This window comes from Cyprinus carpio, chromosome A19, assembly GCF_018340385.1.
Source record: "Cyprinus carpio isolate SPL01 chromosome A19, ASM1834038v1, whole genome shotgun sequence".
NCBI lineage: Eukaryota > Metazoa > Chordata > Actinopteri > Cypriniformes > Cyprinidae > Cyprinus > Cyprinus carpio.
This window is the reverse complement of record NC_056590.1, coordinates 23,459,875-23,477,508: the sequence shown is the minus strand read 5'-3', so window position 1 is coordinate 23,477,508 and position 17,634 is coordinate 23,459,875. Positions and strand designations below refer to the sequence as shown.

Sequence of the window (17,634 nt, the reverse complement as noted above, 5' to 3'; positions counted from 1 at the left end):
TTGTAAACCATGATTAATTTTTGTAAGGGTTGGTATCGCCACAGTTCTTTTTTTTTTGTAAACCTTGGCAATAATATTCAAAAGGGCATTTTGATATATGGTATCAGATACTGAATGATTTCTGTGCTCATATTTACATGGTACTCCAAGTTAGTTTTCAACAAATGTTATACTATCACTATGGTAAATGTTTAAAAACAGTGGAACTGCCATGGTTAAAAAAAGAAAAAATGCCACAGTATTTTTTTCTTAAGAGAAACATAAAATTCATGGAATTACCATGGTAATTTTTGTTAATTTTTTTGTTAGTGAAGATGTCTGTACTGTACATCAATTTCATTCAGTTTTTTCTATGATGTTGATGGCTGTAGAGCAGCACCCTTTGGCTTTAGAGATGAGTGTGTGTGTGTGTGTGTCTGTGTGTGTGTGTGTGTGTGTGTGTGTGTGTGTGTGTGTGTGTGTGTGTGTGTGTGTGTGTGTGTGTGTGTGTGTGTGTGTGTGTGTGTGTGTGTTCCGGTGTGATGTGTGTGTGTGTGTGTGTTTTTGTGTTGCGTTTTGGTAGTCTTTGGTAATTTTTGGTAAGGTTCATGTTTTTGTTTTGAAATGTTGTGAATGTAAGCGACTTTATCATTCAGCTGAACCTCCAGAGCCACCTCCCTCTTCCCCTTTCCTCGACAACAGCGTTGTACATGGCTGTTTGGGATGGAGAGCCTGTGCACGCTGCTTTGACAGCTTGTCAGGCCATCCCATGATAATGAATTTCAAATGCTAGATATGCTCTCTGTAGCCAGCAGCCAGTGTGTTCTTGCACTGTTTATGTTCTAACAGGGTGATCTACGGAAGCTCATGTAGTGTGTGTGGATGCCTAATACAAGCTATATCACAACATGATTCATACATAAGATTTATTAGGGTGAATTCATACTCGTACTACCATCTGAATGTCACAGATGTCATATGTCAGTTAAATCGTGATGCATATCGTACTTTGCTTTCGGCTCTTCATTTTTCTCTTTGTCTTTTCTTTCTTCGCCCTGTCTTTGTCTTCTAAAGGTCAGATGAGCTTCTCTGAGATATTCTGAGAGCTTCTTTGCTGCTGAATGCTGGGATAGCACCTCTACTATCGATTCACCACTGTAACCACCATTTTGTGTTTTCTTTTCCTCTTTTTCCCTCTTTTCGCACTCTGTATCTTTTACTGTCTTTTCCATCTGGACTCTCGTTTGTTTCAGTTCATCTGTTTGTTTCTACACATGTGCTTTATGTTCTTTTTATCCCCCACTTCAGTATGTACTTCCCATTTAATTTCCATCTCTCTCCAGAGGACAGTTTTATTGCTCAGAGGTTGTTCTTTCATAGTTCATGAGACTTTAATGGGGTTTTCAGATAGATTTCAATTAAGTATCAACATCATCTCAGATGTTTCTCATAAAATTCTCCTTTAGGAGAATAAAAATAGAAGCAAATTGTTGACAGTGAGAATATAGAGCTGTAAAACTAATGTGGACAGCATAAAGTAGTTAATTTAATATGAAATATAATTTTAATATTGAATATAAATACTACTAAATAATACTATTAATTTCTAGCAATAGTTTGATGAGAAATATTTGAGTTCATCTAGAAATATCTGTTGACATAAGGCTTTAGCATCTTGGCAAAACCGAGTACATCTTGTTTATACATAAATCAGATTAATAAGTGGGACGTTGTTTTCTGAATATTTTCTGAACCTCTAGAGTAGATACGTGTGAGAATAGGTTTTTTTTTCCATAGGAAACTCTTCTCAATAGGAAAGTCTTCTTATGCCCTACATTTATTTTAATTGGGCTTTTAATGCTAATAGGCTGCTGTTTTATTGCTCAATGGATATAAAATAAAGACATTGAGGTTTTCTACTTGATGTTAGAACATGGCATGGTTTTTCTCTCATTCGGGAGGTCAGGGACTGATGTTGGGCAAAGGGGTCTGGATCATAATTCATATTAAATGTGTTCAGTGGTGTTCAGTTCTGGGCTTTATACAGGCCAGTCTAGTTCTTCCACTCCAGACTCAGTAATCATTTCTTTATGGACCTTGCTGTATCATGGGACTGAACGGGCCCCTGTTTTGTCTTCACTGGATTTAGTCTAGCCAAAACCCATTAACTAGAGGGAGTGTTCACATACTTTTGGCCAAGTATTGTATTAAAGATATCTTATTTATGACAGTGCTCCTCTCCCTCATTCTCAGTAATTTCTCAGTAATCTCCTCTGTAATGTCTCTATATTAATTTTCTGTCTGTCTGTTGTTTGTATTCCTCTCTCATGTCTTTTCTCCCTTCTGTTTTTTCCTCTGCAGCCTCTCTGGAGAGTTCACCGTAACTTGAGCATTCCTGGAGATCCTCTGTTCCTTGTCCATCTTCTCAGACGTCCACAGCACACACCAGACTCTGCAGTCTTCCTTCAGTCCAGTTCTCTTAAAACTCTCCTAAAGCAGATCTAGACCCTCCCTCTGCCAGTCCTAAAAATGGATCCAACTGATCTTCAGTAGCGCTTTACAGCATATCAGATCCAAACTCGAAGAATCGCCTGGACTACTGATGTTCTCTTTTGGACAATGTGAGAGACCTGCTGCTGAATTATCTTGTTTGTTGTATGTAATCCTTTCTTCCTGGCAGTGCTCAGCACACAGCCTGTTAGCAAATCAGACTAGCATGATGTTCTACAACATGCCTTCTTGGACTTCCTGGAACAGTATGGAAGAACAGTATCTATCTATCTATCTATCTATCTATCTATCTATCTATCTATCTATCTATCTATCTATCTATCTATCTATCTATCTATCTATCTATCTATCTATCTATCTATCTATCTATCTATCTATCCATCTATTCATCTATCCATCCATCCATCCATCCATCCAGATACTGTAGCTGTATCAATAGTTAATTTGTCTGTCTGTCTATCGATCTATTTAGCTAGTTAATTAGCTATCTGTATATCTAACTTGTTTATCTAGCTATCTGTAATTGAAATATACATTTATAGCTAGCTATGTAGCTTATTAGCTATCTGGATAGGTAATCAAGCTGTCTAGCAGTGTTTCTAGCTATCTCTTATGCGGACTCCACCCTTTGCACATCTGAATATTTCTTGTATCTTCCTCTCTCTTGTGTCTACCATATTTTAGTATAATGTAAACCATCTGGTCGGCTTGCTTGGTTAGTTGTCTCTTTGTCTTTGTATGTCCCGAAGCTTGAATTCCCTCGCCATCCATCAAAAGCAAAATCCTGTTATTACGTATCCCGTAGACTGAACTGCACTGTGACCAGGTCTCTTAAAAAGACAAGCCCACCCTTCCACAGGGAGCTGCGTTCCACCCCAAATCCTTCTTTCATCGCTGGACCAAATGCATTATACTCTCATCTCTTGATCCGGAGCCAATCTTAGGGTTTGACTCATGGTGGAATTCAATTAGAAGGCAGGATGAAGCAACTGAGCTCAGAGCTGTGAAACTGCAAAGAATCAGAAATGGAAGACAATTCTTTTTTTTTTCTTTTTTTTTTTGGTTATGAAGGCAGGAGAAAGAAAAATAGATGACATGCCTCTCTGAAGTCTCATCCTGCCATTGGGAGAGACAAGGAAAGGAAGGGAATGTACTTTTAGGTATGTAATGGAATTATTAAAAAGTGTATAAAACAGACAGAGCATTATTTTACAGAAAAGAAGATGCAAGATGCCTGTCACTAGGAGCCTTGAACTACCTTTTTGAATAGAGATCCTCACAAAGGCATCACTGTTAATATGACATGGCCATTCACTGTTACCTTTTTAACTTGGAAGCACATGGAAGTACTGAATCAAATGAACTGTTTCTTTGTACCCTTGGATCATTGTCACTTTTGTATCAAACTTCCATTACTTACAAGAGCCTCAGGCATCAACAAGGATTCTCACAACACTTGCCACAATTGTAGCATGACTCCGCAATATTGCACACCTTCCACAAAGGCGCCAACACAATCGCCAATAAAGGTCCATGACAGCGCAGACCCACCATTGATTAACCAGAGCGGCTCCAGTTGTTTTGAGGGCTACAGTAATAGGTTACATGCTGCTGATCGTGGCATCCAGCCATGCCTGTGATGGAAGGTTTGCCTTACAAGATGCTTAGATTGCATTGAGATCCAAAAATTGAGTAGTATCGATTAGACCATATAGACTCATATTGGCTCTTGTCAGGCTCACAGGATGGAGTCAATACTGGGAATCTGGGGAAAAGCATGTTCCAATTAAAAACTAGCTACCATTTCATGCCTTTTGTGGGGCTTTGGTGTTTTATATAGCTCAGAGAGGGCTCAACGCCAGGGGCTTTTGATAACTGAGGAAACTTGTGAAGGGCTGAGAGGATGAAAACCGAAATGTTCATTGGTTTTATAGCTGCTAAACTAGAATAGATCTCACTATATAGAGAATTTGTGGTTCTTTAGAGAGAAGTTTTTAAAATGAAATCACATTTTTGCTCAAAATGGTTTTGTTTTGGACAGTTTAGATGAGCCATAGTGGGAAGTGACAAACAATACACAAGCAACTCTTAAATCAGCTATAAAAGACACTAAAGGAGAGTTTTTCTTCTTTTCATTTGGATTAGATTATTTGATGGCAAAATGTTCACCCACAAGGGGTTTGTTTTTGATTTGAACTTTATGAGACCATCTCATGGTACATTAACCGCAGAGATCAAGTCAATTCAAATTTTTCAGCAAAAACTTAACAAATGCATACTGTCGATTCAGACTCATACAGTAGTTCGCCTTAGGGTGTTTTTGTTATTATCTAAGAAAAGTGCATAGGAATTATTTAATTTTTTTTTAAAGATTCAATTTTATAGGATATTCTAGAGCTGCACAATATACAAAAAATGTGTTTAATAATCACATAAAAAATATACACAGTACTTATATATTCAAAAATTATAATATATAGTATATAATGTTCTTTGATACACGTCAGGATCAAATAACAATGATTCAGTCATTCTCACAAGTGTCTTCAAATAACAATACTACTCACAATGGAAAACAAAAAGGCAAACACTAACGATCCTTTTTGATCTTCAAGACGGTAGACCTTGAAAAAACAAATTCATAATAATTAATGAACAAACGTACAAGTATATTAATGAATTAACATTCTCTGCCAGCTCCTTTATTTGTGAGATTTGCCTTAAGATCCACAAAGCTTTTAACACTTCTTTGAGGAATAGAATATGACTTTTGTTAGATACGTACCTCTCTGCCAGTGTAGTTCCATCTGACATGATATAAAAATGTGTTAGATTGGCATTCTAACTCTAGAAAGTTGTACCTTTGATTGTGGAGCTGCATTTAGTGGATTATTAATGTCCACACATGTACTGATGTTGTTCACGTTGGTTCTGACATCCACACCTGCACACAAATCAAGTGAACGTTCGCCTCAACAACTGCACAAAGTACTCATGGATATACTAAGGTTATTTTCTTGCATACACTATATTGTTGATATTTTGATGTGTTCATGCATGCATTTACACCACCACACCGATATAAATGCATAATGCTGTACACCTTAATCTAAATAATGTCTGTTAACCTTATTTACACCCATAATAAACTATGAACAACAATTTTTGACACTACGCAAGCATGTTTTTATTATTGTGGTTATTAATTTCTGATGTTTTGGATTCAGAAGGCATGCAGAACAAACTCTCAGACCCCATATCTTTTCCTCTATCTTCATATAGTGTGCCTACTCATTAATATTCATGAATATGTTAATATTCTAATAAACATATTAATATAACAATGCCATTCTTTGTGTTTTATTGAACCCAAGAACAATTTGAATCAGATGCTTATTATGGCTGTTCATTAGGTGATCATGCGTAAAAGGGTCTTTATTTAACTGGTTCAATATCATTTTAATTATAATAGATGAGAAGAGTAGATAATAAACAGGATGTAGTTCTTTTAAAGGATTTAAAAGAGAAGTGCAACCAATAAAAGGGATGTCTGGTGTATTCTGTGGCTGGTTTCACCAGCACATTAATCTAGATTGATATTGACTGTGCTATGTCTTACACATATACAAGGCAGCGGTGAGAATGTCATCACACACAAAAACACACACACTTTGTTCTCCTGCTGACGGTAAAGATTCAGGGTACCTGGTGGGACAGAGTGAGAGATGAACAGACGGAGAGATATGACAGCACATCACTCCACCTCAATCCCTCTTTACTCTCCAGTGACTCTACCTGAGACATTCTCAGCATTTTACAGCTCTTTCTTTCAGCCCATCTCTCTCTTTCTCTATCTATCTCATGCTCTTTTTCTTCATATTCTTGACTGCATTTGCACTTGCTCTGTCCTCTCATATCTATTTCTGAGCTGTTTCCATATCTATCTATTTAAAATCCTCCTCTCTGCTCCCTCATACTTGCATGCACCTTCCCTCAATCATGCCATCTCTGTCACGACTATTAAAATTCAGCAGTATTGCAGTCTCTGTGTATCTATAAATACATGCTTAAATATGTGCCAGCCCTCACTCTCCAGCACAATTCTGCAGCACATATAGGCTATATATGTAAGTATGAGCCTTCTGGGTAGCTACATACCAACATTGCCCCAGGCAACAACACACATAATCATAAAAAGCTGCCGCTAATTATGGCCCATTACTAGACAGGACAAAAAGGCTTTTTTCACACTGCACATTTTTTTTTTTTTTTTTTCTTCTTAAATCTGACCTTTTAGATGGACTGTATGTGCTGCCCTTTTGCTAGTGATGAAATTTAACTTTTTGTACAGCAGTATGTACAATTTCCAGCAATATCTGTTAAAATGTTTTTGAAAGAAGAAATAAAAAACGGATGTGCTGCTTAATATTTTGTGGAAATCACCATTTATTTGAAATAGAAATCTTTTGTGACATTATAAATATCTTTGCTGTCACATTTTTTTTTTGAATGCCAGTCCGTGAAAAAAAAAAAAAAAATAGAAAATTCAGTATAGGGGAAAAACGTCACTTGACTTGACCTACAGTTAGTTTTAAATACATCGACATTTGAATTTGTTCACTGAAATATAGATTTTTTTTTTCCACAAACATATATTTCTTTAGAGTGATCTTTATTTTCTTATTTGATCTGATTTTAGGTGATGACATTACATGATCACTCATTAAATCTACTTGTCCTCAGACCATAATTTAATACTTATAGATAAAAAATATATTAAACCTAAAATATATATATAAAAAAACATATAAATATCTTATAAAGAATATAATTTATGTCAGGTATTTAAGAAAATTAAATCCTGAGGGTCCTATTTCTATATTTAGTCACATGTCTGATGAATTTATGTTTTTTTTTTGGGGGGGGGGGGGGGGGGGTGTTATCATTTTAGATCGTTTTGCTCATGTTTTCTGTCATATTGCATAACTCTGTCAACACAAATTAAAATATATTGTTTGGGATTTTCAGATAACTTAATTTTAAGTAGATAATATTTCTGCCTAGCGCAACACCTATATATATATATATATATATATATATATATATATATATATATATATATATATATATATATATATATATATATATATATATATATATATATATATTATGCAGGTAGGAACACACTTAGCTCAGGACAGAAGCAAGCATTACTGGTCTGAGGCTGTAGGCTACACGTGGTCTCTCTGCCTCAAGGCAAAAGAGCCATTATGTGATCTATGTACTTTTGGTAGCCTGTATGTGTCTTCTCAGACATAAATGTGGCTATGTGAGTGTGTTTTTGTGCCGAGAGAGTCTCCAGCTGAGGGGATGTCCGGTGGTACCTCAGCCCTTGTCAAAACGACACAGTGGGCAGCCGAACACTTTCTCCAGCCTTCAGGCAGTCTTGCAGATGGAAGGCTACTGTGATCCTGCTCATTAAAGCTTTGCACTGGTCACTAATGATGTCCTGTTCACCTTCCAGTCTCATTCACTCTCTCTGCATTCTCATTCTTTTCTGTCTCTCGCAATCTCTTTCACATTTCATCCCTTTTTCACTCCCTTAACCAAAGTGTAACAGCAAATGCAATGCTTTCATGCTTACAGTGTCTTTATCATTCACACACACACACCAAAACAAACACCAAGACTTCTTGAACAGTTGCACAAAAGGGCACAATACATGGCATGACAGCAGACAGACAATGACTTCAGTTTGACGGAAATATTTTTTTTTTGTTTGTTTTTTTGTTTTTTTGGAAAACCATACTTGACTGAGGAAGTTGTCCTTCATTGTTTAAAATTGCTTTGCCAGCAGCTTCTGAATAAAATGTATGTTCCAGTTATGTCTTCAGTTCTGCTTTTTGCATTTCTGATGAAATCATAGCTGCACAAAAAAAAAGATGAATTAAAATGAGCTTATGAAACTACATTTTGTCACAACTTAATTAGAACTTAGAATTTCTTAGAATCATAGGAATTCTTAAACACATTTCTGACATACTCTCATGTTTCTTAAACAAATTTATACAAGTATGAGTGCCTATGAGTATATACTGTGTTTGATAATTAAAGATTTGTCTGATTTAATGGAAATTTCAACCGCAGCTTTGATGAGCAGATTTTTAATTGTAATTTTCTTTTTCCTGAAAAAGGCCTAAAAATGCATTTGAGAGAAAAAGGTTTTGACATAATGGATGATACTGTAGGTCATGAACACATTCTTGTTGCTAACTAAGCAGTGTCTCAACACCCACAGTTGTGCTTCATGGTGCAGCGTTCCTAATCAACACCCCGTCATCATCATGTTTTACAACTTTTCCTGTTAACGATCTTCTTGTGCAGTCATGAGTGATTTTCTGCTGGAGATTCCTCTATGAGGACACATGTGAGTCATTGGGTTCTGTTCTGAAATGCTGGGAATTGTGTGTGTGTGTGTGTGGGAATGTTAGGAACAGGTGTTCTGGAGCAAATATCTGGTGTGTAATCACTGGCACACCCTGCCTCTTTCTTTCCTATAGCTTGAGACAAGTTTGTGCAGTTGTGACCTTTCTGGCCGATTTCCAATCATAAACACAAGAATTTGCATGTTTTTCCCACACTTGTATCCAATAGCGTGCTGAAATCAAAGTGCCTTCACTGCTTGGGAGTTCAGTCACTAAAACAAAAGCACTTAACAGTTTCCTTTCTCTTTTCCCATATCAGGTTAATTGGAAACAAACATCAAACATCTAAAGTATATTACTTAAAACCAAACCATAAATGCTAAATGTGATATGATTTTGTGATATGAAAAAAAGTCATATGATTTTTATACATGAACCATTTTTGAGTGATGGTGAGACCCAAACCGCAGTGTAGAAATATAATGTTATAGATGCCCTTACCATCACTTATAATCAATGTAATGTGACTTTTCTTTAAAAAAAATAATAATAATAATCTTACTGACCCCAAACTTTTGAATGGATCAGACTAAGACGAACAATTCTCATTCACAATTTCAAAGAAATGATAAATATAGACAACAATCTACAATTGTGGGCTAAGCAGAGTTTTTTTTTTTTTTTTTTTTTTTTTTTTTTTTTTTTTTTTTTTTTTTTTTTTTTTTTTTTTTTTTTTTTTTTTTTTTTTTTTTTTTTTTTTTTTTTCTTTTTTTTTTTTTTTTTTTTTTTTTTTTTTTTTTTTTTTTTTTTTTTCATTTCATTTCTTTCTTTTCTTTTTTTTTTTTTTTTTTTTTTTTTTTTTTTTTTTTTTTTTTTTTGAGTTAGATGGCTGTGTGATGCAGCATTTCCCTAACTGCCTAACATTATCCAAAGTGACCTAAAAGGAAAAGGAAAGGTCATTTGAGAGAGGTATTTAATTTTGATTAAAATTACAATGCCAAATGTCATTTTTTTTCCTTTGAAATAACATGCATTAATCATTGGCGATAAGATCAGGAACATGTGTTAAGAAATGAAATAGGAGCATAGTTATTCATAACAGTGTTCATTGTGTAGCTATTTGTGTCTCATATTGTAACTGGATGATGACTGAATGAACTGCACCCGCTCTGAGCACCATTTTGTTTGCATGCACTCTTTGCATTGTTTTTGTTTTACAAGCCTGATTTAAATTGAAAGGAGGTGTGTTCCTCATTTTTAGCACATCATTTTTGTGCATTCTTGCACGTGAAGGTAAGGTGTGTGTTTCTGTGATGGCTTATTGAATACAAAAAGTGTTTAAACAGATGTTAGATTCACAATGGATGTTGATGTGTCAGACGGTTAATGCTCCTGTCATGTTATGACAGCTAGTACATGTGTGGGCTGGATGCCATGCCCATTTTAGTGATGTGTCTGTGTTTAGAGAGAGAGAGCAGGAGGATGATCTTGGAGAGTCCTGGGGGCCAGCTGGAAGCAGTCTCAGCCCCAGGGGTATCAGGCCTGGCACAGTGTTGTTCTGCACCAGCTGGGACTAAGAATGACAGAATGGGCAGTTGTCTGCTGCTGCAACATTATGTTAGCAAAAGGCAAGTTGTAAAACAAAATTGATTGGGTTGTTTGATAGCTTAGACAGTTAGTTCACCCAAAAGTGAGTATTCTGTCATTAATTACATTTGTTCGTCTTTGGAACACAAATTAAGATATTTTTCATGAAATCCGAATGCTTTCTGACCCTGCATAGACAGTAATGCAACTGAATCATTTTATGGCCCAGAAAGGTAGTAAGAACATCGTTGAAATAGTCCATGTGACATCAGTGGTTCAACTGTAATGTTTTGAAGCTACAAGAATACTTTTTGTGCGCAAAAAAAAAAAAAGAAAAAAAAAAGGAGTTTTATTCATAAATTTCTTCTCTTCCATGTCAGTCTCCACTGCACATTAACAGGGGTACCACGACCCATACAAAATAGTCTTCATAAACATGTCTGAAGATTTCGACAGAGAGGATCACTTGCATTTTTTTGCACAGCCTTGCTTAATTGAACCAGAATATACAGACGATAAACTAAGTGAGATAGCATGCAATTTCAGAAAGCCGGCTCCTGCGTCAAGTTACCGCTCTCAGGGAACTGAGGTTAAGACAGTAACCAGAGACACTTTTTTACTGGAGTATCTGAAGCACCAGTTGTAAAGGCTCCGCCCTCTTCTGGATGGGAGGCGGGGAACAGCAGCTCATTTGCATTTAAAGAGACACACACGAAAACAGCATATTTTTTCTCCCACCCAAAAAGGGTCATTTTTCCATGGTATAATAAATGATCTGTGGGGTATTTTGAGCTGAAACTTCACAGACACATTCTGTGGATCTTATAAAAAGGGGTTTAATAGGTCCCCTTTAAGTTGCTTAAATGTTGGTCTCACACAAAGCTTTTATTGAGCAAATATATGGACGTTGTCATTCATACAGTTTTATTTGTCTGGTTTGCACTGGTTGTGTCACTCCAGTTTATAGTTTTCACTTTTACATAACATTCTTTTAGGAAAGCCAGCCTGGAGGGCAAAACAAGGCTTCCCTTCTCTACGTGCCAGCTGTTTTTACTAGGTTTGTACTGAGTACTAGTGGTCTAAGACAGAGATATTAAAACAGCAAATTCAGTGTACACTTTATTGATGATTCAGTCTGTACAGAACCTGTATGTAGTATACAAGCTGTGCCCAGAATATGAACAAAACACACTAAATTGTAAGTTCCTGTGGAAAACCACTATAAGGAAAATGCTTACCGTGGCTTATTGCAGTAGGACAGGACAAAATTCAATATACTGCTTATTAATAAAACATATTACGCACGGAAAAGGGAATGAAGCATATGAACACACAACAAAACGTTTCACGTTTTCCTATTGAAAACAATATGCTTAACACATTGTGTTCATATTGTGGGCTCATCTGCTTTTCTGTATATAGTGTGCATCATCAATAAGGTTTACATTGAATTTGATCTTGATCAGGGCATGTTAAAAAGCATCTTTCACGATAAATGTTTTAGAATGCTTAAGAATGTCCTACTGTTTTTAGTGACGGAAATACTGCGACGAGTTGAATAACTTGTTTGTTCACATATCATTGTTTTTCTTCTTTTGAGAGGTGATGAAATCTTTGTGGCATGTTATGCAGTTCTGTGGATGTCTGAATTCACAGTACTCATAAAACAGTAAGGGAAAAAAATCCTAAATGACCTAATTCTGTTGTGTGCATCCATTGGACACACTATTATCCCATGAGGCCATGAGATATGTTTTGTGAACGGCAGTGCAAGCGACACAGTGGGAACAGATGCTGGTATGACAACATGACATATAGATTACATTCATAGAACATACTTTTTTAAGTAATGACTGTCTTTATGACTGAGTAATTGAATTGTTCATTTAACTGGTTCAGCCAAAAACACTGAACATTCAGCAACTAAACAAGTGAATAAATTACTCAAATAAATTCATTCAAAATGCTAATTCATTAAGAAATGAAACTTCACTACTGTGTGTTGCTGCAGAAACGCATAGCGATGAGAAGATCTGATTATCATTAAACTGGATTAATTAGATCAGATCTCTGAATAATCCATCACTCATCCAATTAATTGTTTTGGATTTGTTTGGAATTATTTTCACTGTCTGAGAAAAAAACAGACCAAGTATTTGGAAATGTGTCTGCTGAAATGTAAGTTAGCCAGTATGAATTGTTTATTGAACTGGTGTTGGAAAGCAAACATCACACTTGCAATCATGTTGTTTTTCGGAATATCAGCACTCTTGCTCTTGTGATAATGCTTGCATTTGGAAATCTAGCAAAAAGTAAGACATTGCAACCTCAGTTGGATGTGTTCTGACAGCTCATTCTGTCTCATTTTTAATCTGCAATGAATGCAGAAACAGAAAGGGTGTGATGTGTTGTGGGAACTCCAAACTTCTCCACCCACATCTTCCTGCATTTTTTATAGGTCAGACATATTATGCTCTCTGCTTCTCCCTTTGTCTTTATTCTCTCCCCTTTTGTGTTCCTTTTTTCTTTCACTTTCCATTTCCAATCTATATACGACCCCCTTATCTCCTCGCTGGCTACTGATGTGTTCAGAAGGGATCTGTACCTCCCTTTCTAATGGGAGTGAAGGCACGCATTGTCGGCTATTATATCGTCCTGCCTTGTCATAATTACTGCTGCTTCTGCCTCTAAGTGCCTGAGATCGTAGCAGTTTGTCGGCCACACAATGATTAATTGCACACAAAACTGATTGCTCTAGTTCCCTTCTGGGCTGGTAGGTCAGACACTATGTGATGGGTGCATCTTATTTAATGCATGGAAAGAAGCATGTCTATTTCCTTTCAATTTGTGGAAGTTTTTGTGGTTAGAATCGTCCAAAGTTATTCGGGTATGAAAAGGTGATTGATTTCCAATGCATTCTTTTTGTGAAATGTTTGTTAAAATCTACAGTCTGGTTTAAAAGTCTAAGAGAAAAATTATTATTAAACCTGGCAATATTCAGGAAGTTTTAAATATTTTAAACAAAGAAACATTATGATGTAAAATGTATAAGAAATACAGAGCATTAAGAACTATTTCCAGATCACTAATTAAGCAAATTTGTGACATTTCATGTGAATTCTTTGTATAGACAGATGTAAGATGTGCTTCTACTAAATATCAAAATACTCTTAAGATTATTCTGAAATCATGCTGGATGAAATAATCCTCAGGTTTAATGCAAACTTGTGGAGCTCATGCATTTGCTGTAATTAGAGCTAAATGAGAATAAACCAGCATACTAAGGCATTCAGAATTTTTTTTTTTTCATTAAAATTGTTATTCTTATAAAATAATTTGTTATCAAATGTGTTTATTTAAATTAGAAAAATACAAAATTAAAGCATCAAGCTTTTTGTCCCCACTGTACCTTCTTTTCTCAATTTTAAAGCCACCGATTTACAAGGACTCATCAGATTCTCTCCATTCTTCATCTGTGACACTCTTGTGAGATTATGAGGAACTTGTAAAGTCCGGCTGACTCACAGTCACACTGGGGAACAGCTCTAATTTCTATTTGATGGTCCTCAAACACTTTTATATTCTTCCTTCCTCCGAGGCTGGAACAAACGACGTTTCACATTTTATTCCCATCAGCCCTCTGGGTTTGGGTTCATAACAAAGGGAGCTGAATGTCAGATTCGACAGTCCTCAAACTGTGAAAAAACAATCCAGACCTGGAGCTATGCTTTTCTTTCCAGCTCATTCAAAAAAGTTGAGCTCCATATATCATGGACGCGACCGTTTGCTGACCTGCGTCTTCACAGTCAGGAGCTGTCATCCTTATGAAGAATTTCTTCAGTGTTCCTGAGCAAACCTGTCCACAGACAGCATCTATATTTCCCAGATTAGAAAAAAACCTATTGTTTTTCTCACTCATGCTGCAACAGTGGCAGTCTGCGTTTACATGCTGTCTATTCCTACAGTGCCAACCGGGCCTGATGCTGATAAATCATGCCTAGTGTGTGTTTTAATCACATCTATGAGTGAGTGTTTAAGCACACTGTACCTTGCCCTCTCAGACAAACAGTGTTTACATAAAGCACAGCTAAAAGGTCAGAAATTCCTGGTTTTCCAGGGCATGAGAAATACCTGAGGTTGCAAAGGAAAAGCATCTAGAGTTGGAGGTTGAACTGTCTGGAACACGTATGTTCTCTGTGTGTGCAGTATGCATTTGTGCTTCCACACACATATCTGTCTCTTTAGAGTAAAAATATTGATTTCCTAAGATTGATAAATCATTTAGACAATATGGATATCGATGCCACAAAAACACTTCTTTCTATTTTAATTTTTTTTTTTTTTTTGCTTGTTTATTTATTTATTGCTTTATGACTTTTGCAGCGAGAACAGTGCAGTTTGATTCACAAGCAAATTTATAAACTTTTTTTTTTTATTGATTCAAAACCATACAGTGCAACTGGTGTAATCTGATTCTCGAACAAAAGACACTGTTAAACTATTTTTCTTTCAGTAAATCAGAAACCTCCAGCACAACCGATGTTGTCCGATTCATGAACAAATGAGTCTTATGAGCCAGTCTTTTCAGGAATCATTCAAAATAATGCACAAGTCACTAAATCCTTAATAAGTTATCCTTATCTTACGTGATAGAATATTTGAGTAAATAAATAAATAAAGTGAGTGTGTGTGCGTGCGTGAAGAATGACTGAAGAATGTTTATTGTTCAATGTTTTGATTTGACATATTCTTTCATGGGAGTTATAACTATAAGGTAGTTGTGAGTTTCTGTTTTAATTATAATTTTACACAAGAAATGCGATATAAAATGTACTTTTGTTTTTGTTAATATGTCTGTTAAATAAATAGCAGTTTGTTCCTGTTGTAACCCCCCCCCCCCCCCCCCCCCCCCCCCCCCCCCCCCCAAGTTAAGCGATTCCCTGTGTGATTTACAGCATAAGCTGGGAGAAAATGTTTTTAATCTGTAAACAAAATGGACATTATAAATTAAATAGGTCCAAATGAATCAGAAAATAAAGAGCTTGTGAATCATAATCGAATCAGGAAATCTGTACAGAGACCCAGCCCTAGACTGTTTTATCAATAAAAGTTACACATCCAACAAAGAGCAGAGGAAACAACAGATGCCAAAACACTCCCATACTCCTTTGGTTTTGTTTTTAGCTAAGTGCTTTTAGCAAGCACAGAGGCCTTATGTAAGTTTAATGGTTTTAGCAGAGGTTGGTGTTTATTGCAGTGTATTAATGTAAAGAGCAGATAGTCTTGTCAGCTTGCCCACAGTCCAATCTCTTCTCAAGGAACCAGCTTTCCTTTACACTGCCAGAGACGGATGGTGCGTGTATATTTGATGGACGCTCAATGGAAAAAGTGACTAAATGTGGCGAGGGAGGTTAACCTGGTTGACAGCTTTCGAGTTAACTTTTTTGTTGTAAAATCTATAATTTGTGTCAGTAATGCATCGGTGATGAAAGGCTCCATGGCATATCATAGAGAATAGTCAGTGTTAGTGTAATTGGCATCCTCGCCTCGGGCACACTGTCACTGCAACACAGTATAGAGCTGAAATATTAAAGCGACAAGAGAAAGTTGCTTTTACACAGGGACTGCACAGGCAGTTCATCAAAAAAGAGCTATTAACCCTTCACATGACTCGCCAAAGTGTTCTTCACATACATACATATGTGTACTCACAATGCAACCTAAACTGGTTTTCCACTGTAGAAAAGAAGTTTCATCAACCTCCAAACACTAAAATTTGTTAATGTACGTTACGTTCTGGCCCATATCAAAGAGTCTATCCCCATGTCTTTATAATATTCTGGTCCGTAAATATGGCTCCAGTCTTTTCAAGATGCTGTTATGTCAGTGACACTCCGTGGGATGCTTGCTTGCATTATATTATTGGAGTGAACTAATTACAACGCAGTATCGCTCTTGAACGAAGAGCCTAAAACCGCACAGATTCACAGATTCTCTCTGTCTGGAGGCATCTGAGACTGAACCGTAGACATAATTCAAATTAAATAACAGCAGTAGGTACGATGTGATCTGCATAATTTAAGCAATACTTCATAGAAAAATGGAAGTTCAGACATTATTCAAATCTGTATGTTTTTCTTTAGTGGAACACAAAAGCTGATATATATATATATATATATATATATATATATATATATATATATATATATATATATATATATATATATATATATATATATATATATATATTCTTTTTTTTAAACTACATATTCTTTTAATTATAAAGAAAGGGAATGATGGTTTGGGTGGCTTGTTTTTCACTGAAAATCTTCTTCCCTATGCATTTTGGTGCATTGATGGGAAAAATAGTGATGTCTAATTCATTACCCAATGAATCTTTGAAGTTGGATTGTTTCAAAGAGTCAGATAATCTGATTCCCAAAACTGGTCTGAATGATTCGTCCATGAATCAGACCGATCTGGTTTTCAAGTTCAGCTCACTGACTTAATGATCATGATTAACAGCTCACTAGAATAGAAGATTTTCAGTGAATAAAGACTCCTACTTCAATCTGTTTATCACATAGAAGAATTGGAATGAAGTGCATCTGTTGTATTGACCACTTTTATGATATTTTTTACGGAGTCTTTAATGCATAAAATTCCCAGTACCCATTCACTTTCATTACATTTACATGGTCCATGGAGGAAAGAAATGCATACAGGTTTGGAATGACATGAGGATAAGTAAATAATGACAGAATTAAAAACCATGGGGTGAACTATACCTTTAAAGGGTAAGTTGACCCAAAAATGATACAGATTTAATTTAGGAGTTCATTTGATGTTATAATTCATTTTAGCTTCCCTGTTTACTATATTTGATTCGCTGTATGTAAGTTCTCAGTTATTGTTTATATGTGAATAAATGCCTAAATTAAATCTGTTCAAATTAAATTTGTACGGGGTGAAACTGCTCAATTCATATGGATTTAAGATGCCTTTATGACCTTTTTGGATCTTCAAACTTTAGGTTGTATGGATTTTCAGTGGAGAAACCACTCTAAAATATCTTAATTTGTGTTGCAAAGATGAACAAAAGTCTTATTATTTCACAACAAGGGTGAGTAAA

At 35.9% G+C, this 17,634-nt stretch overlaps 1 protein-coding gene across 1 annotated transcript in view; it reads left to right on the top strand.

Moving 5' to 3' along the window:
* The window catches only part of LOC109111719 (sterile alpha motif domain-containing protein 12-like), a 76,100-nt gene extending 70,261 nt beyond the window's left edge, over positions 1-5,839 (top strand). Inside the window, exon 5 of the mRNA XM_019124690.2 lies at positions 2,341-5,839. Within this exon, the coding sequence (XP_018980235.1) occupies positions 2,341-2,363 (23 nt within the window). The 3' untranslated portion in view covers positions 2,364-5,839. The remainder of the gene's footprint in view (positions 1-2,340) is intronic.
* Positions 5,840-17,634: the final 11,795 nt, after the last annotated feature.